This window comes from Canis aureus, chromosome 1 (genome assembly GCF_053574225.1).
Source record: "Canis aureus isolate CA01 chromosome 1, VMU_Caureus_v.1.0, whole genome shotgun sequence".
NCBI classification, from domain to species: domain Eukaryota; kingdom Metazoa; phylum Chordata; class Mammalia; order Carnivora; family Canidae; genus Canis; species Canis aureus.
In genome coordinates this window covers 68,358,786-68,378,124 of record NC_135611.1, presented here as the reverse complement: position 1 = coordinate 68,378,124, position 19,339 = coordinate 68,358,786, and the positions used below count along the sequence as shown (strand labels likewise).

At 42.6% G+C, this 19,339-nt stretch overlaps 1 protein-coding gene across 1 annotated transcript in view; it reads right to left on the bottom strand.

Moving 5' to 3' along the window:
• Positions 1 to 19,339, bottom strand: part of LAMA2 (laminin subunit alpha 2) — a 597,066-nt gene that overhangs the window by 232,137 nt on the left and 345,590 nt on the right. Inside the window, 2 exon segments of the mRNA XM_077902686.1 lie at positions 6,782 to 6,868; positions 15,701 to 15,828. Of these exon segments, the coding sequence (XP_077758812.1) occupies positions 6,782 to 6,868; positions 15,701 to 15,828 (215 nt within the window).

Below are 19,339 nucleotides of genomic sequence, written 5' to 3'. Positions count from 1 at the left end.
GTCCAAAGCATAATAAGAAATCTGCTGCTGGCACTCTAGAGGCACGCGGGTCCGTGCTGGGAGGCCTTTGTAGTGCAACACATCACACGCATCTACTCCAATTGGTTGTTTTCTGTACAAATATGGAAGGTTCACATTTTTTGTTGTTGTTGTAACAAAAGCTTGTTATGAGGAAACAGACTCGCAAGGAAATTCAGCAATGAGGATTCGGAATTTATTAAACGGAAAATTGTGACTCCAAAGATTCTCATTATTATTCAGGTGGGGGCCGTGGGTATCTCCGCATGCATAATGGGTTTGTATATATTTGCATTTCCAGACAGAGGCAGATCCTCATCGAAGAGCCTTTACCAAGGAGCAGGTACGCCTGCCTCTTAGGGGAACACGCTGGAAGGTGAGGCTTAATTGTGCCCACAACTCACATCAGCGGACTCTAGGTATCTCTCTCTCTCCTTTTTTTTTTTTTTTTTAAAGGACGCACTACTAGTTTACATATTATTGGAAGAATGAGTTTGTTTATTTATGAGGCACAGTAGAGAAGATTTCTTAAATTATGGTATCAAATTTCCCTTTATCCATATGTTGTTTCAAAATGCTACTTAATGTCACAGATGCACAGACACAGGATTTTAAGAGGCAGCTATTTATACTCCGCTCCGACTTCTCTTCCAGTTCCGTTTGTTCATGCTTCGTGTGAAGCCGCACTTGCCAAAGGAGAAACGAAACAGCATCTCGTACAGTCGTACAGTCAGGCTAGTCTGTCATCTGTGCCATCTTAAGCGAAATAAAAAGTCTTTTGCAGCAAATATCAGAATCGGAGGGGAACAAAAGCGAGGCAGGAGACTATCATCGCAACAGTACGCTACGTGTGTGCTCATCTGCTCACGGGCCCGTGTCACCATGGACGGAGATGCTCTTTGCCCTTCCAAACAGAGAGGATTCGCGTCCACACAGCATGTGAGGATGCTTTAATGGCACCACAATCAGGGGGCAGAGTCATTAATTACTCTAACTTTTCTAGAACGTTCGTAAGTGCCATAATACTCAGTTTTTAAAGTGAATTAACCTTTTATCATAATTTTAAAAAATGAGGTGACTAGTTTTAGTCATGCACTCGCAAGATATGAAGGTCGTAGTATGCATATCGTTGGAGGGAAACCGTCACCCACAAATAGAACCGCTTATTGATGATCTACCGTAAAATAGGAATTAACATTTTGGTGCGTAAGGTTTGCCCGTCACCCCCTTCCGAGGTGGTGTTCCATAAAGATAACAGGAAGACTTTTTTGAATTTTAACCCAATTCTCCTCGCCTTACTTGACATTCAGAGCTTATGATCACATCCGCACACACTCGCATCTCAGTTTGTTTACCATTAAGACAGTGACTTTGCTCCACTGGAATAACGATATACAATGATCGTTATCACAGCCAACGAAAACCCATTATTTCCAGCTCGCTTTCCTCAAAATGACTTAGTGCCCTCAGGAGAGATGGCATTATATAACAAGATCGGGGAAATTTTCTTAACACAGATACCCAATTAATAAGGCCAATAGTCTTCCGCAATGAAAAGGAACCCTCAGCTCACGAGCAAATTATTACAGTTAAGTACAATAACCAAAGAGGCATCTTTTATTTTGTTGTGGTGGTCGAACGTGTAAGAAAGTATCCTGAGCATACGTGATAGGAGTGTGCATTCAGGCTGCGTGGCTGGTGTGTGTGCGCGGGGCTGTACACAGAGGCCTGTTTCACACACAGAAATGCGTCAGTACAGGTCTAACAGTAGCCCTGGGGTCAGTGAACGTAGCACCGCCAATCACATGACTGTTGCTGATGATCGTAGCGTCTCAGAGTCCGCTCAAGTTGAATTCACTTCACTAGCACCCGCGTGAACTGCGGGCCTCCCGCACGCTCAGCTGCGCAACGGGCTGGAATCTGAGATCTCAGCCTCTGCCGTTTGCACACACAGGAGGGCGAGCACACTCGCAGACCCGTTTGCTGGCTTCCTTGCGACAGACGGACATCGTGACAAGGTCACTGCTCCCTCCAACGCTTGCTCTGTTGTTGCTGTTTCTCATACACAAGTGCAATATTTTATTTAGCAAGAAGTCACTGAACGTGGATGAGATCCTAGACACCACATGCCATCAGGTGACAGGTTCTTTGTACTGACGACTTAGGGACAATGAGAGAGAGAGAGAGAGAGAGAGAGAGAGAGAGAGAGAGGAGGGCGGGGAGGGGAGCGAAGCTGAAGACCAAGGGCAGGAGCAGCTCAGAGCCATGGCCACCCTTCCCCTCACTGTTGTACGGGTGGTCGGTGACTCTTGGCTAAAACAGGGGGTGGGACTCCCATGATCTGCAGCCCGACCCGGGTTGCCACCTCCGTCCACCTGCTTGGCGAGCCACCTCCCCCCACCGCCCTTGACCACCCCGTGGGCGCCATGGTCCTGCTGGGAAGGATTCGGGCTCCGTGTCCTGGTGGGGCACAGAGCAGGGGGGAGGTGGGAGGGAAGTGGGAGGGCAGGTGGGGAGGCACAGAGCAGGCAGGGGACAGGGGGCAGGTGGGGGGACACAGAGCAGGGGGGAGGCGGGGGGGCAGTGGGAGGGCAGGTGGGAGCACAGAGCATGCAGGGAGCGGCAGAGGTCAGTGGGGGTGGGGGGCAGGTGGGGGCACAGAGCAGTCGGGGGGGGCAGGGAGCGGGGGAGGGCACAGAGCGGGGGGCAGTGGGAGGGCAGGTGCAGGGGCACAGAGCATGTGGGGGGCAGTGGGGGGAGGCCAGGGGGCAGGTGGGGGGCACAGAGCATGCGAGGGGCGGTGGGGGTCAGTGGGGATGGGGGAGCAGTGGGGGTGGAGGGGCAGGTGGGGGCACAGAGCAGGAGGGAGGTGGGGGGAAGGGGGCACAGAGCAGGCGGGGGGGAGCGGGGGCAGGGGTCAGCCTTCCCCCAGGGTCCTGGGGTCACCAAGTGGAGACTCTCTAAATAGGGTTTTGGAACTGAAACCTAAAAAAGCCAAGGGAAACGCCTCAGCCCTAGAACCTGAATCCTATGGATAAATGTGCAGGTGGATCTTCCACGTTCTGAGCCGTGGGTTCCAGTCGCGGTGGGCGGAGCGGCCTGAGGCTCGCCCCCACCTGGGGAGGCCCGGCCGCGGGCCCTGCGTTCCTGCTGCCCTCCCGACCCCGCAGGGTCAACTTGCCCAGGCTTCAAAAAAAAAGGTTCCTTTCTTTATTTTGGGGGGCACGGAGGAGCAGGGGGGGCACAGATGGCCTGCGGAGCACCCCCCCCGGCCCGGGGCCCCAGGGCCGCCTCGCTGCCCTGCGTCCGTCCAGGTGCCGTGCACCTGCCACACCTGCCGGGGCCCGAGGCTCGTGGTGAGTGCTGCCCGTGACCTGGGGTGGGTGTCGCACGGCCAGCCCACCTCCCATGTTCTCTCAGATTCCTCTGGAAGCCCGAGGCTCACCCCTTTCCGCCCTCCAAGATACTTTCCTTTCTGGGTTTTTTTCATGGTCTTCCTCCTTGACGAGGACAGAGGCCCAGAGTCTCAGCAAGGTGCCATCATGAGTAGCTCATTCCCTCGCTCCCTGGCTCTTGTTTTTCTTTTCTTTCAAACATTCCCCAGAGGAAAGCAGGGATACCCGAAAGTACGGGTGCTCTGGCCCCAAGCAGGAGCTGCTGAGAAGGGGAGCTAGGGCGCTGTGTGTTACAGAGGCTCTTTGTTTTATTTTAAATGAATAAACAAGAGAGCAGAAGCAGACCTATAAAGGCAGAGAACACACTGATGGTTGCCACGGGGTGGGGGGTGCTGCTGGGCAATGGGGGTGAAGGGGGGGTAGAGGTAGATGAACAAGTCCTGGGGAAGAAGGGCACAGCAGGGGGCATAGTCAGTGGTGCTGCGGAGGCAGAGACAGGGACAGGTGGGACCTAGGTCTGTGGTGAGCACGGCAGGACCTGCAGACTTACAGCCGGACAGACACACACACACACACACACACACACACACTCCTCACTCACTCCAGCATTCAGATCTCTTGGTACTAAGTAAGCCTCTTAGAAACTCTGGTTCAAGCCTGGGAGATGGGAGGAGATGAAAAAAAAAAAAAACCCAGATTTTAAAAATTAAGATACAACTGACATGTACCATGGAGGGAATTTAAAGTGTACTTGACTGAGATTATGCTTCCCAGCTCCCACAGCTCCCACAGCTCCCACTACGGAGCCCGGGTCTCAAAATAGAAGTTAAATCGAGATAAAGAATATACAGTTCCAATTCCTGTCCACCTGAGCTGTCATCTGAGATGCATTCTTGCTAAAATATCTACCGATCTATCTACCTGTCTACTTGTCTATCATCCACCTACCTACCTATCTACCTACCTGTCTATCATCTATCTACCTACCCACCTATCATATATCTATCATCTATCTGTCTACCTACCTGTCTATCTTCTGTCAGTATATCAATCATCTACCTATCTATATCTGTCTACTATCTATCTATCTATCTATCTATCTATCTATCATCTATCTATCATCTATCTATCTAATCTATCTACCTACCTACCTATCATCTATCTATCTACCTACCTGTCTATCTACCTACCTATCTATCATCTATCTCATCTATCTACCTACCTACCTGTCTATATCTCTATCTATCTATCTATCTATCTATCTATCTATCTATCTATCATCTATCTATCGAAAAGCAGGGCTTCATGGTCACCCAAGATTGGGAAGTGCTGAGTTACAGTGCAAAGCCTAGAGTTGCCCACTGTACACCTGGAACCACATACCTGAGTGTCAGCTACACATCAAGAACAGAAAAGAAAATGCCGAGTTAAACAAACGCAACCGGTCTCTTCCGTCCAGACATGTCAGAACTAACAAGCTACTAGACGCTTCTTAGGCGTATGCGGTCATGGAACTCAATCTCAAAAATGTGCGGTTTGGGAGAAGTGCTGCTCTGGTTTTCCAGCGCCAGTTTACATCGATGGTGTGCACACACTGATTTCACCAATCTCCTGCAGAACAGTCTTGATTACAAGATTGTCAGCACAGCCAGGATCTTCCTGTGATGCCCTTAGTCTCCCCAGCCGCCCCCCGCCCCCCCACAGCCTGCACCTCCCCTGAAATGCTTCCCCTAATGTTCTGGGATCCATCTAACAAGATGCTTTTGAAATCATGTAAATCCAGACGAATGATAAACCCTAAATACTCCTAGAAATCGCGAATCCAAGTTCTGGCTAGCAAAACACGACATTTGGTCCTCCGCAGAATAATAGTCGAAGATGACTTTTGACCGAAAAGCTGCGATCGGAGGGAAGATAGGCCATTGGAGAAGCTGCATCGGTCCACCTCTATTTTCTTTTTAAGCAGATTAATAAAGATTTTAAACCGAACATGGTGCTGTCAGGTAATTTTCCTCCCTCAGTCATTCTGATGGTCCACATTGGAGCTGTCTCCGGGACACACGGAGCCACTGTCACCCGCTTAGAGATGCGACCTGTTGAATGGGAGGACGGTGCATCGAGCTGCACCTGGCCTGGGTGGTGGCTGAACGGATGCTGGTTAAATCAAATGTGGGATTTTAAACAGTAGGTGGTTGGACAAGCGTTGTGTGCCTTGTGTAGAGACACAGAGCATGAGACAAGTTACGTGAGGACCTCAGAGTGCAGCTCAGCCGTGTGAGTGGGACTCAGTGGTCGTGAGGCGGAGCGACTGGCACGTCCGTCGCCCGTGGCAGGGTGGGGGCCCTGATGTGAGCAGGCCCGGGGGGCGTCCTGGCTGGTGATCATGGTGCAGAGCAGACACGTGCCCTCCTTTTTTTGGTTATTAACCCAAAGGCCTCCAGTTTCTTCTGAGTTGCCAGGGATCCAGTCTTTTGTCAGTTCTCCCCCTGTCGCTCATCCACAGGTGTCGCCATGCACGCAGGTGGCCCTCACTGTTGCACGGCTGCAGCTGCCTGCGACCTTACCTCCTGGTGCCTGGCCCGTGTCCTCCCCCAGCGTGCCCTGGCTGACAGGGGGGACAAGGGAACACGGGGGTGGGGGGGTGGGGGGGAGTGGGGTGGGGATGGAGAAGGCCCTCGGGGTGGAGAGCGGGTCCCCGCCTCTGTCCCCCCAGGCCCGGGTGGCGGCCGCGCTCATCAGTGATCCTCGGGGAGCTCTGGGCCATTTTTATCCTGAGACGGAAACACAGAAGGACCTTTGCTTCGCAGACATTTCAGGAGACAAATAATCCCATCGATTTCGTAAAATAGTACCTCTGGCTCCGCCGCAAAGCAGCCGCGTACAATCAGCGGGAATTCAAATGCTGGCCCAGGAGTAATTAGAAGAGGACAGAAATCACAGTAATAAATCACATTTCATTTCTATTTTCGGGTGTATTTAAGGTAAATCATGGACCACTCCCCGAACTATGAACTACACGCTGGAGTCACATTTTTAGGAACAAAAAACTAATTATGAAAAGCAAATGGTGCCCACGTAGGCAGTAAGATAAATCTTAAAGTGCATGACTTTCCACCTGAGCAACACCTTCTAGAAAGATTGTAGGTTAATGCTTAACCTTTAAGACTAAAACATTAATCAAACCCTCTCTGAGTGAATGGAGATTTATGGGGCAATTTTGAGAGAATAAATAAACTATGAAAATAAAATGCATTTGTTTGACACGTCCTGGGAGGACCTTCGGGCTCACTGAGCGTGGCAGCGGCTCGGAGACGTGCGGGGGACCAAGGCCCGTGGCTTGGGGCGCCCGGGCGCGTGGCTGTGCTTACCTGTCGCAGCGGGGTCCCGTGTAGCCGGCGGGGCACGCATCACACATCAGCCCGAGGCCTCGCTCTAAGTGGCATGTGGGGCTAAAGCTGCACGTGGGGCCACGGCAGGGACAAGAGGAGAAGCACATGACAAGGTCAGTAGCAGCTTGTTCTCGTGTGTCCCCGGGGCGGCAGCAGGTGCAGGCGGGCGGAGGCAGGGGCAAGGGACACGGCGGCTGCTGCGGTGTGAGCACGGCCCGTGGCCTGGTTCCCCGACTCGTGCCTGTTCGGGGCCTGAGCCCATCTCGCCGGGTGGCCCCACGCTGCTGCTTCCCAGGGGCTCCCTGGGCCTGGCCACACTGGGCATCATACTTCCCTGCCAGCCAAGTCCTTCTGAACCGTCTGAGATTCTGGAAGACTCGGTATGTGATCGTGGAGGAGGGGGGGGTACTGGGGGGGATGCTGGGAGGGATACTCTGTGTACTGGGACCATGTGCAGGGGGTGTGCACGCGAGTGCCACATGGCCCTGCTGTGTAGGCGGCTGACCCCCCCTGAGAGGCATTCAGGAGATACACAACCCGCACGTGCTGCTCAAACATACAATAAACCAAACCACCCCACAGCCCTTGCGATCGCACCCCTGGCGGCCGCCGTGGCCTCAGCTCTTTCTGTGCGGACTTCGGGTCAGAACCGAGTGCCAGGCTGGGGTCCCGCGGGGTCATCAGAGACTTCCAGGGGGGCTTCCGCAGGTGCACCCCATGGGACACCCGCGCGCTGGACCCCAACCCTGACACAGTCACCCCGCGGGCCGGCGGCCCCTCCGAGTTCTGGGAGCTCCGCTGCTCTAGCATCTTAGGATAAAACGCCCCCAAGGAACCTCTGTCTCATTCTCTGCTCCCTAACCGGATTTCTCCTGGGACAGGACAACTGAGCGAAGGCCCGCTCACGGCCCAGGGCCAGGCCGCCGGCCTGATCTGCTTCTGCTCCCGCCCCTGCGCCGCGCTGGAAGGCTCCCTGTGCTGCGGGCAGCTGACAGTTTGCCTCCTGCCACTGCCCTTTGGCTGACCTCCGAGCCGCTCTGCAGACACGGAATGATGGTTTTTATTTTTTTTAATTTTTTAATTTTTTTTTTAATATATAGCAGCAAGCAATTAGAACCAAGTATTTCTATCATTTAAAACATCTCAACTAGGGCAGCCCGGGTGGCTCAGCGGTTTAGCGCCTGCCTTCAGCCCAGGGCGTGATCCTGGGGTCCCCGGATCGAGTCCCATGTCAGGCTCCCTGCATGGGGCCTGCTTCTCCCTCTGCCTGGGTCTCTGCCTCTCTCTCATTCTGTGTCTCTCATGAATAAATAAATAAAATCTTTAAAAAAATAAAAAAACGAAAACAACTCAGTGGAAGGTCAAAATAAATCTGTTGAAGCCTGGCTTGTGGTACCTTGAGTCACAACTATTACCCAGATAAGCGACTCCAGGTTAAGGGGTTGTGGGGGCTGCATGGGCAGCGGAACCAAGCCACAGCCAGCCTGTGCTCTGTGACGAGAGCCATTCATGAGACAGCAGCCTGGTGCCGGCTCCCAAAAAGACCTCGCCAAAAATAAATTAAAAAAAAAAATTCTTTTGAAATTTTAAAAATCAAAAAACTAGGACCTCACCATGAGCGATTTTCTTGGAGAAAACAAGTGACCGCGTTGGAGAAAACAAGGCATGTGTAAAAATAGAAAGAAACTGAATTTTTCTTTTCCCTCACTCACCTCGCGATTTGCTATTGTTTTCAGACATAAGAGGGAGGACTGGATTTTGACATCTGCAGAATACACGGATGTCTTACTTTAAAATTGGCATTCTATAACTGTCTCATCATTTTGGGGCAAAATGACTCTAACTAGAAGCCCTGGGTCTCCCACTCATGTGAGACTACAGCGATGGAAAGAAGACCATACCAATTATTTTTTAAAATCCTAAATCAGTTTACTGTTAAGTCATGTCAAAGGTGCTTAACAGGGTTTTTGACACTTTAAAACTGTAAAACAAATTCTTAAATGTACTCATGTGTCAGTTAAAACCAACAGAAGTAAAGTAAAATGCACCCATGGACAAAAATCAATACTTTTCCCGGAAAAAAAAAATTAAAGAACAACAAGAGACTCAACTTGACTAGATCTTTACATTTTCAGAGGGCCTTTACAAATAATTTTATCATTTTTGCATAATATCTTATAAGCTGGTTGGGGCAGGCATCGTTTGTCTTGCCCAAGGTCATAGCTAATATCCAGGAGACTTTAGAGCATGGAATCGAGGACTTATCATTTCTAATTCAACGTTTTCTTTTTCATGTAACCAGCATTCATTGTACTGGTAAGAATTAAATAAGTTTAAATTTTTGGTTATATATATATATATATATATATATATATATATATATATAAAACCAAGTATATCTATATATCTATATCTATATCTATATAGATAGATATCTATATATTATTGAACAATAATTCAATGTGTGTGTGTATATATATATAAACTTTTGGATACACACACTTGACATTATGCATCTAAAGGAAACATCCTCATAAATTATATCTGTAGCTATGATTCAATATTCTTTAAACAATAAAAACTGAGGGTTTGCTCGCTTCCGGCTATGATTATAGTTACTGCCGTGGAGAAGAGGGCTTTCAACAACAAAAATAAAATGAGAACAGGAAATAAACACGTGCCACCGAAAACATCTACAGAATTTATTTTGGCAAACGCAGCAGAATGCGCAGCTCACTATTCTGTGCAGAGAAAGGGGACTGCCAGATGATCGCTTGGTTCCAGCGAGTCCCAGATCACGCCGGGAGACCCCGGCTGCCCAGCTCTCCTGCAGCAGGAGATGCGCTCTGCGTCCTGACTCATCCCCTTCCCGCCACAGAAGGCACAGGGGATCGGAGGGGGGATGAGAAGCAACTGGGAGACTGCCTCGTAAGGATGTGCACATGGAAATGCCCTTCTTGATGGCTGAGCCCAGACTCGGGTCTTTACCGTGATCTGTCCCTAAGCGTGTAACATCTGCGTGGCCTCTCGGGGCTGTGATGTGCTATGAAAGGCCCAGCGTCATAACATCAGGGCGCGTCCTAGGCCTGCGTATACAACTGGGGAGCAGAACCCCTGCGAGCTAACTACAACCTGGAACATTCGAGGGGCTGGGGGAGAGGCACCAGAGGGACCAGATGCTACAGGGTCTGCGAGGGAGCCCCAGGGAGGGTGGTGAGAAGGCCCAGTGGCAACTGCCCAGGGAGCAGAGGACCCGGAGGGGAGGGAGAAAAACCAAGGGGAAACTCAGTTACTTGGTGGCTGTGGTTTGGGCCACGTGAAGCTGTGAAGTGTCGCTGTAGGGTTTTCTCCTTACAGGTCAATGACCTCCGCCCGTAACCTCAGGAGAACCTTTAAGCAAACCCATATTTCCTTAATTACCTTCGGCTGATATAAAATCTGATTTAACGTCCGTCACTGGATTTTGTAATTAGAACCGGGCTGTTTTCTGTGTCTTTGGATGCTCTTTTTCCTCTAAATCTGAGTTCCTCATTGAGTGAGATGAGAGAATGTGTGCTGATAAAGCATGAAAGCAAGCACTGCACATGGTACCGCGATAAATTCTAGCTACCATTTAATAATGCTTCAGATTTTTTTTCCAAAATATGTTGATCTCTTTCGACTTTAAGGTATTTAATTACTTGTTACTTAGACCTGTACTTTCTCATCGTGCTCTAATCCCGTACATTAGCATCAGCAGAACTGTTGCCAAGCCCTGGGGTCATTGCTTATAACGAACATTTACAGTTTGTCTATCACGAAGCTTTGTTAATTTTCTTTCTTTTTTTTTTTTTTTTTTTGTTTCCTTGCTCTTCTTCAATGGTTCTGTAATGGTTTCTATTTCCATAGCCCCCTTGGAAGAAGCACAGGGAGGTGAATCAGAATATATGGATTCTAATATTGGTTCTGCCACAAGCAAGCCGTAATGGTCATGATCAAGGCATCTGATTTCTCTGGAGTTTAGTTCTCCCTTCTAATAAGAGGTTCTGGTGAAATACATTGTCATCACTCACGTAGACATAAAACACATGTGTATGAAAGTGTTCTGAAACATCTAACACACTCCAAGGTTTCTAAAGAATGTTGCTAGATATTTTCTTAAATTTACCTTCTGTCTGGGAATAGTTCTACTTCTCTATTAAAACTACTAATTATATCAGCAATAATTCAATGTAGCCCCTCTGAGTGAGGCCAAGTCAGCTCTAGGAGTGTTACAATCTTTCAAAAATTTAAATTCTAAAAATAAAATAAAATAAAAATAAAAATAAAAAATTCTAGCAGGCCTGATGCACACAAAGAAGTAGTATTCAAAATGATTGAGGGCCTACCCTCTGTCCAGTCTTGTACCAAGAATATCTTGAATTTTATTATACAAATGATTTCAATAATACTACCCTTTTTTAAAAAAAACTACCCTTTCAAACACGTTCTAAGTGTTCAAGGGTGAATATTCACATGTCTCTTGCATATTATATTTAATTTATAAGCTATGTGATGCCAGAAATTAATGAATATAAAACATTCAAAATATTTACATATTTATTTGCTTCTCTAGAGATAAATTTCACTACCTAGTTACAATCTATAGCTAGAATATATACATCACCACGATGAGAGGGCTAAGCAAACAGTGGACACTGTGAATAGTTGATGAAATTGATATATATGTATAATTTAAATATTATATGCTTGTCTGTATTCATATATCATAATAATTATACCAATCTATCTTTATCTCCCTGCATATTTGATTTATTTAGCAATATTATCTAAGAAATTTGGAGCCAAAATGCTTATGATCTAGAAGATTTATGATCAGGGATTAAACAGATAAATCACCAAAGCAGAACTATCACTAAGCTTTATACTTCTAGATGAAGGTTGCAGCAACCTTTAGCTGATTTTTTTTTTTTTTCCTGGATAACCTGTGAAAATTTGAATCCCATATTCTGGATTATTTGTAAATATTCAATTTATTCCTCAGAGTTTTCATCTCAGATTATAATAGTAATGACTTCTTGAAATTTTTATTTAAATGGGGAGTTTAAAAAAAATAAAAATAAATGGGGAGTTTCCCTAAACTGTCTCACTATTTAGTGATTTAAAAATAAAATATTTCAGGTCATAATCACAATCGCACCACTAAACAATGTGAGTGCTCCATGTTGTTTTAAATTTAAAAGTCTTTATAATTTAAAAAACAAAACTAGTATTTTTAAACCAACTGGATTATCATTGCCTCCTCTTTCTACTTAGAAAAATGCTATATTTGAACCTGGAATTAAATTTAGTTTAATTTAAGTAGTAGGAAAACAGCTGATCTCTGGGGAAGGGGAGCTACTGTACACTTTGCACACACACACATAGCCACACCATATATATATATATATATTATATTATACATATATAATATATATATTATATATATTATTTGCTTTGCAGGGAATTTTTCAGGGTTTACAAGAGAATATGTGACTGGTAGCAAGAGACACAGAATATTTATGAAGAAACTGCATTTTCTTTTTTCTTTACATTTGAACTTCTTTATAGGTTAAATATATAGTCTTGAGATGGCACATTCCTACAACTGAAGAAGGGGTCTTGAAACCTAAACTTGCATACTCAGTTTTTTGGATATTGTAATAAAAAAAAAAGTATTATGATAAAAAAAAAACAGGCTGCTACTCTAATCTTAGTTTTACTTCTAAAGATAAAATTATTATTTAATCATTCAATAATTATTTAATGTAAGTGAAACATCTCAAAAATTAAAAGATCTTTAAGTACTTGGTGTCACTGATGCTATAGAGTCATCTTAATTTACTTTTTTAAAATCAAGATCTGCATAATGATACAAACTGGAATACATATACTTAAGGGAATGCCATCCTTGGAACTGGGACCCAGTTCCTTTGTCACTGATAGATGGTGATGCTCATGTTCTCTTTTCTTTCTGGAACACAATTAGAACTTATTACTAAAATTAAAGTAGAAGCACAGTAAACAGAGAAGGATGGGCCATGAATGATTGTAATTACCCAAGCAGAGTTCTCTCCCTAATGGCCTCTCTGCATTTCTAGTAATGTTGGTCAGACTTGAGGATAGATCCCTAAGATCTACATATCCAATTAATCACATAATTCTCAGATGTATTTGGCTAAAATTCACATTATACAATCAATGGCAGCTCTGCTGGATTGATAGCTCTGCTAGTGCCTAGGATATTTTGCCTAAGAAGGAGCGCAACAGAAATGAGTGGACAGATGGAACCCTTCTGTTTTCCTCAGTGGAAAACACTGGGTTTTGAGTATATTGGATGGTCCTGGAGAATTTCATTCAGCCCTAGTGAATGAGCAGGTTCTCCATTGCATTGGTCTAACCCTTCACAAGTACACCGGTGAGCAAGGGTCCTATCATATTATGCCCAACATATGGCTGACTAACCATAGATTATGAAGGAATTCAACTTGCTCTCCTATATTTAATATTTTCCAGTAGATTTCCCTTTTGCCTTCTCTCTCATCTCTGACACCCTTGGTTGCCAAAGGATCTTCAGCTTTGCATCCAACCAACCTCATCCCCTAAACTCTGGAAATGTTTTGATCACTAACATATGTTAACCCAATTTCCCATTTAGTTGCTTTTAACATCCCTTAAAATTCAGTGTGCTTTTTAAAAAACGTCCTCAATGTAGATTGCAGAAGACTGGAAAGTACATTGATTTGAAACTTAAGATTCCCACCCTGATACTTTAATGACTCTGAGCAAGTTAATTAATAATAATCAGTCTTTCATTAGACTCATCATGTCCAATTATTTTTTTAAAATGCTTGGTATACTTTATTTTACATAATCCTCACAACGACCCTATAAGAAGGTCTTATTATCACAACTAATGATGAAAGAATTGAGACACAGAGAGTTTAAGTCAGTTTCTCAGAGTTACACAGCTAGAAAGTATAGAAGAACTCAACATTTAAATCAAGGATTTTTAGCTCTAGAATTGGTTCCGTAATGCTATTTTCCCACTGGAGCCTTTTATCTTACTCTATAAAATGGGGTAATAATATCCACCTTATTGAACTGTATAGTGTCATACCTAGAATATAGTAGTCTGTTTTAATCAAATATTAGTTCTCTTTCTCCCCACACCCCCAACCCAATGACTAAGGTGTAAAATTCCTAAGGAGGAGTTTTGTGGGTGAGGAAGATAAAGATTTCATGTGGGCTGAAAAGTAGAAACCATAATTTCCATGAGGACTTTTAAACTTAGTGACAATTATTCTCTAAATCTTTAGCTTAGAGTATTCATTGACTCTCACAAAAGACCATTTTCCATCATGGTGTCTTGGGGTAGACCTCACTCAGAACATGACCAATTTGAGAACACCTTTATATTAAAAGACTGTAGCTGATAGATTAAATTTTAAAAATCACTAAAAATGTAAGCTCTTCAAGCATTATCACAGCATTTAGAAAAAGCTGGAAGGTGCCTAATATAATACAGATATTATTAAGCACTGAGTTTGCTGATTTTTTAAAAAGATTTTTAAGATTTGCTTATTTGAGTGGGAGAGAGAGAGGGAGAGGGCAGGCATGCATGACTGGGAGGTGGGCCGGGGGAGAGAGTGAAGCAGACGCCCCATGGAGCAGGGAGCCTGAGGGGATCATGACCTCAGCGGAAGGCAGAGGAAGCACTAAAAACTTACCTTTAGAGAGTCTCCAAAAAGATCTCTTTCATTTAAATTACCATTATTTACAATTTTGTACTAATACAAAAAGGCTGGTTTTTGTTCAACATAGTATGCCCCATTAAAATAAGAACTCTTTATGATGCAGGGTTTTTGCTTAGGTATTGGCCCCTGCACTCAGAGGGAATGTGAATTAGAGCAGCTGGAAGGGAGTATTCCCTTAAAAGGTAAGGGGAAGAGGTAGACAAAATATATCTCTTAAAAGTCTTCTCAAAAAAAAAAAAAAAAAAAGTCTTCTCGAAGACTCCAAGGTTATTGTTCTATGAATAATTGGAATTTTTTTTAAATAAAGAATAAAAACAAGATAACTAAATTGTCTAAAGTTTCATTAAATGTTTTCAAAATTTAGTTTATGCAAAATAAGTGCTTATATCACCCATATTTCAATATTCATATAATTTAAATATAATTCTTATCAGTATAACTGCTTTAGTAGGATATATATATATATAATATATGTATGACATCATATGATAATGTGATAAACCATATGATAACCAAGGGATAGGATGGGTACCTAAAGGTCAGCTAGATTGGTCTCATACTTTAATTTCTCTAGGAGTTTGTGACTTGCCCAAGGTTCATAAATAAAGTGTGAGACTGGGACCCAAATGAGCAGTATTCGTATTAGTGATCTTTTTAAAAAATTATTTTTTATTTTAAGTAAACTCTACAACCAATGTAGGGCTCTAACTCACACGCCCAAAATCAAGAGTCACATGCTCTACCACTGAGTCAGCCTGGTGCGCCTGTGTCAGTGGTCTTTTTATTACTATACAAGGATACGTATGTATGTGTGCACATGTGGGGACTTACATTCATCTCTATAACATGTCTGCCCTTTATAGCTGCTTTAGAAATTCTATTTGAGTTCTGTTGCTTAGATATTAAATCACCAACTAGAACTAAAATATTAAAAATTCTGCAGAATAAATAGCCATAATTTTAAATATTTTATATTTAGAAAAACTCATATTACCTTCCAGAGAAATTCATGCATATATTTATTATTTATTTATGTGTGACAAGAGAAAGAAGCATTCTGTATCAAAAATGCGCTTGCAGAGTGGGATGCCCAAGTCATTACAGAGGCAAGTTTGTTACTCACTTATTGGATGGGATACTGAGTGGACAGGCACAGGGCAGACAGTCTTCAGAGGTTCCTTTACTAGGGTCGCCATAGAAACCAGGAAGACATTGATTGCAGTGTGGGCCACCTGTGTGATCCTTGCAGTTCTGAGGAAGAAATGCACATCAGAGTTTATTATTTTGGTCTCAAGCATCAACATTTACCAAAAACAGGTCTACAGGGTTATGAGTCTCTTCCCTGTTAGAAAGAATAATTTTCCCATTAAATTGTCAATTTTACAGCTGGGAAATAGCACTGAAAATTAATCTAATACGTAGCTTATAAACTACATGCCAGTTTCAGCATACGCATGCTTAAAAAGAAACAATTGAAATTCATTATAATTTTTTCCTTTCTTTCTTTTCTTCAAAGATTTTATTCATTCATTTGACACAGAGAGAGAGAAAAAGAGAGCGGGCGCACAAGCAGGGGGAGCAGGAGAGGGAGAAGCAGGCTCCCTGCTGAGCAGGGAGCCCGACTGGGACTCAGTCCCAGGACCCCTTGATCACGACCAGCCAAAGGCAGATGGCTCACCACCAAGCCACCTGGGCATCCTTATAATTTTTTTCATTATACAAGTCTTATTTCCTTTTTCTGTTAGTTTTCCATTTTTTTCAGTAAGGAAATACATCTAATTGTGCATGTGTGTACATGTGCATAGTCACAGAGTCCTAATAATGTATTTAGTGGAAATTGTAGCTTATTCTAGGTAAAAGTCAATTGTTCAGTTTAAAACTGCAGATTTAATGAGAACAGTAGCTACTCATACAAATCCTCTGGGACAGTGATGCTCTTACCTCAGAGATTAATTTGGACCTCAGTGGGCTCTGATGATTTGGACAATGCACTAGTGTATTATATCTGTGAGGGGCCTGCATGGCTCATAATTACACAGTGAGAATATGGAAAGATTTCTAAACATATACCAATATGTAATGAAACCACAAGGCACATAACAATTTTTCTCAAATACTTTTTCTTTACAATGAAACTGCATTTTTTTTGCAGTTTCTTTTCAAAAATAAAAAAATCAAAATAAAATAATTTATATCTAGATTTCTTCGTATTAGTTATAGTATACTTATCAACTCAGGCTGTGTTCACAAGAGACTGGTAGAAAGGTGAACACTCCAGTTAACCAAACACTGGAGTTGTCTATAAAGCTTTCAATAGCACAATTTGATAAATTTTAATATTTTGGCATCATATAGACCTAACTTCTGTCTCCAATAGTACAATAAAATGGATCTAATTCCTTTTAAGAATCACCCAATATGGATTCATTCTCACTGAAATACATTTTTATTTTTAAAACCATAGAAAAAATATAATATTTTTCTCATGTTCAAAAGTGTTCATCAGCGTTTAGGGGTACAGAATTTTTATTTTTACGATCAGTAATTAAATATGTAAAAGAAGCAGCTAAAACATAAATTCATTATAAGGATAAAGTAAATGTTTAATAATCTGGATGACCACGAGGGTGGCCAGCCTAATTCAATGAAAGGTCTGAAATATTATTACATCAGTATATTTTTAAAGAAGCTAATTTCAATTACATTTAGTAAATGGATTTAATTAAAAACACACAAATAAACACATGTGTTTTTTTTAAACAAAGCTTGTTAAATTCCTTGGGGAAAGGGACAGTTCTTTTATTGAGTAGAAGATACTAAATTAAAATCCAATCATTTAACGCTCTGAATCTCTCACATTCTATAAAATGAGAGAGTTAAAGCCTATGATTTATGAAATTTTCAAGCTCTGAAATCCCATGACAGTTTCATCAACTACAAGTGAATAGGTATTTCTTTAGTATCTGGTGATACTTGAAAATAGGTTTTTCTTTAAGGTACTTTACATTCTCTCTCAAATGCATTTAGCAAGCCTTTTTCAAAGAAAGCAGAGGCTAACTTCACTATCAACAGTTGTCTAAATAACAGCATATTAAGATGGAGTGTATAAAACATGGATCAACGTGAAAAAGGCTTTCCTCTTTGATTTCATCTTCATATTAATTCTTTTCGGTCTTCAAGCTTAACTAAGGTGGGCTATTACTAAAAAATAACGTATTTTCTGCAATATTCTTTGCATATTGACATGATCAAATTGTATCTTTCAAAGACTTAGGGGTTTAAAAAAATAAGATCATAAAATTGATGGTCTTAATCATGTTGCAAGTGGTATCTTTAAAATTCCACTGAAAATCTTGCATAACCCAGACACCCTACTTTTCTTTAACTACTGATCTAAAAGAAAAAGAACATGTAGAAGTCACTTATATTTACTGATGTCACATCTCATTTAGTGGAAATCATAAAATTAATCTTAACATTCGAGTGTTTTTGCAACTGTGCCTAAAACAGCACTAGGCAACAATACAGTGGAAATCAGAACTAAAAAGATGAGAAGTGTACTCTGATGGGCTGGTTATTTTCACAGGTGTCCTGCCATAAAGATGTTCATTCAAAGCACATGTGACAATTACAATAGGAAAGGACAAGTAAGCAATCTCCCCATGTGGCTTTGAATGTTTCCTGGGTCACTTCAAGTGTACTTTGAGTACTTTGAGTTAAAATGACCTTTTCTCTGTAGGTCCACACTGTAACAGAGGTCTGGTAGTTTGATCTGATATCAAAAATATATTTCAGTCAATTTCTGATCATATTTATTTATTTATTTTCTGATCATATTTCAAACCAAGCTGATTAAAAAGCAGTTTATCTGTAAATTTCATAAATTCTCTGTTTAATGGTAGTGGAAAAAACATACATACTTTTAAAAAGGAGATAAAATGCAGGTTAAGCAAACCCTAAAACTGTCTTTAATGTGCAACATTCAAATATTTTTCCCTGTGGATCATATCAGAACCAATATGCTCAAAATGGGATATTAGCACTTAGTTATCAATATCATTTCAGATTAAAGGCATTGGAAAGTCTCCAGAAAATATCTTACACAATCACATATTAACCAGCTATAATGGAAAACCCAGAAAACACCAGATTCTACTTCTATTGACAGGATTTCTATTGTTGCCCTAAGATTCCTGCTGTTATTTGATGGTGGCCTCCTATTTTTTTGTCCATGAAACAGAGTCAGTAAACAAGGTTCCATCAGTAGAAGATCTCAAATAATTGTTGCTCCCTCCCTTCTTCCTCCCCAAATTACGCTGAATGAAACTATTTTATTCAAAAAACACACTTCCATTCTTAGAAATACCACATAACCAAATGGACCAACAGCATGATTTGATTTAATCCTAATCAATCCGTCATGAAATATGACTATTGGAAACATCAGAAGTCTGGTATTGTTATCTATTTATTTTGTCTTTTTTTTTAGGTTTAAATGAAGCACATCCATATCAGCTTTGGGTTGATAGTTCCCCTAGCAGGTTAGCAACATATTTAAAAGTAACTCAATATTTTTCCCAGGGTACATTTTAAAAGACTTATGGTATAATTAAAATGAAAATCGCTGTGTCTTTCTATTCATAAAAAATGCCATTTGAAAAATCTACTGATTCACAAATTAAGGCTATCATGCTTTATAGTGCAAAGCAACTAAACAAAAGCTTCTAGAGAGAAAATAGAAAGAGCATCAATAAACCTAAAT